At 55.0% G+C, this 1,130-nt stretch overlaps 1 protein-coding gene across 1 annotated transcript; it reads left to right on the top strand.

Annotated features, from left to right (window-relative positions):
* Window positions 1-384: 384 nt before the first annotated feature.
* On the top strand, window positions 385-726 carry VOLCADRAFT_70605 (uncharacterized protein; the record flags this gene model as incomplete). Its single annotated transcript, XM_002959200.1, has 1 exon — window positions 385-726. A coding segment is annotated over one exon (342 nt), but the record flags the coding sequence as incomplete, so codon positions are not given.
* Window positions 727-1,130: the final 404 nt, after the last annotated feature.

The following is a 1,130-nucleotide window of genomic DNA, read 5'->3' as shown; positions in this document are numbered from 1 at the left end:
TTCTCAGGACCACCTAAGGTCTCTGCTAAGGTTTCGGAGCTGCCGTACATCTAAGGCGCCAAAAAAGGCCATCTAATATCTATAGATATTAGCTAGGTTTAGTTTCTAAAGGTTCTCATATAAGTTTAGAAGTTTAGTCTTAGATGACTTCCAACCCTACTCCTGTACCACCCTGCCACCGGAGAGTACCCTCCTGTACCACCTTGCCACCGGAGGGTACCCTCCTGTACCACCTTGCCACCGGAGGGTACCCTCCTGTACCACCCTGCCATCGGAGGGTACCCTCCTGTACCACCTTGCCACCGGAGGGTACCCTCCTGTACCACCTTGCCACCGGAGGGTACCCTCCTGTACCACCTTGCCACCGGAGGGTACCCTCCTGTACCACCTTGCCACCGGAGGGTACCCTCCTGTACCACCCTGCCACCGGAGGATACCCTCCTGTACCACCCTGCCACTGGAGGGTACCATCCTGTACCACCCTGCCACCGGAGGTTACCCTCCTGTACCACCCTGCCACCGGAGGGTACCCTCCTGTACCACCTTGCCACTGGAGGGTACCCTCCTGTACCACCCTGCCACCAGAGGATACCCTCCTGTACCACCCTGCCACTGGAGGGTACCCTCCAGTACCACCCTGCCACCGGAGGGTACCCTCCAGTACCACCCTGCCACCGGAGGGTACCCTCCTGTACCACCTTGCCACCTTCTTGTGGGGGCTTGTAGAAAACACATGAGTCTGCCAGCCTCTCCATGGCAAGCAAGGATGCTTCCATTTGGATTCAGCTAAACATGGCAGTGGCCTCGGGGCGCCTCTTGTTTTTCATGCAGCTGCAGCAGCCAGGGATGGTGTTGGGCAGTGGGCTGCAGCAGGTATGTGGCCATGTCAGGCTGCACGCCAGGTTTTTGTACAGGGGCCAGGGCTGATAGCTGAGTTGCTGAACAGGTGTTGAGTTGTTTGTCGTACACGCACATATGTTCGTGTACGGCACTTGGCGCAGCTCATAGTATACGCACACGTTTTAGAATAGATACAGAACCTTTGGATGCTGTGACAATAATTTAAGTTGAGGTGTCGTTTATTACAGCATAGGTTTAGGGAAACATTATAGTATAATAGTATCGCAGTC

The sequence above is a fragment of the Volvox carteri genome (genome assembly GCF_000143455.1).
Source record: "Volvox carteri f. nagariensis unplaced genomic scaffold VOLCAscaffold_134, whole genome shotgun sequence".
Taxonomy (NCBI): domain Eukaryota; kingdom Viridiplantae; phylum Chlorophyta; class Chlorophyceae; order Chlamydomonadales; family Volvocaceae; genus Volvox; species Volvox carteri.
This window is presented reverse-complemented; position numbering and strand designations above follow the sequence as displayed.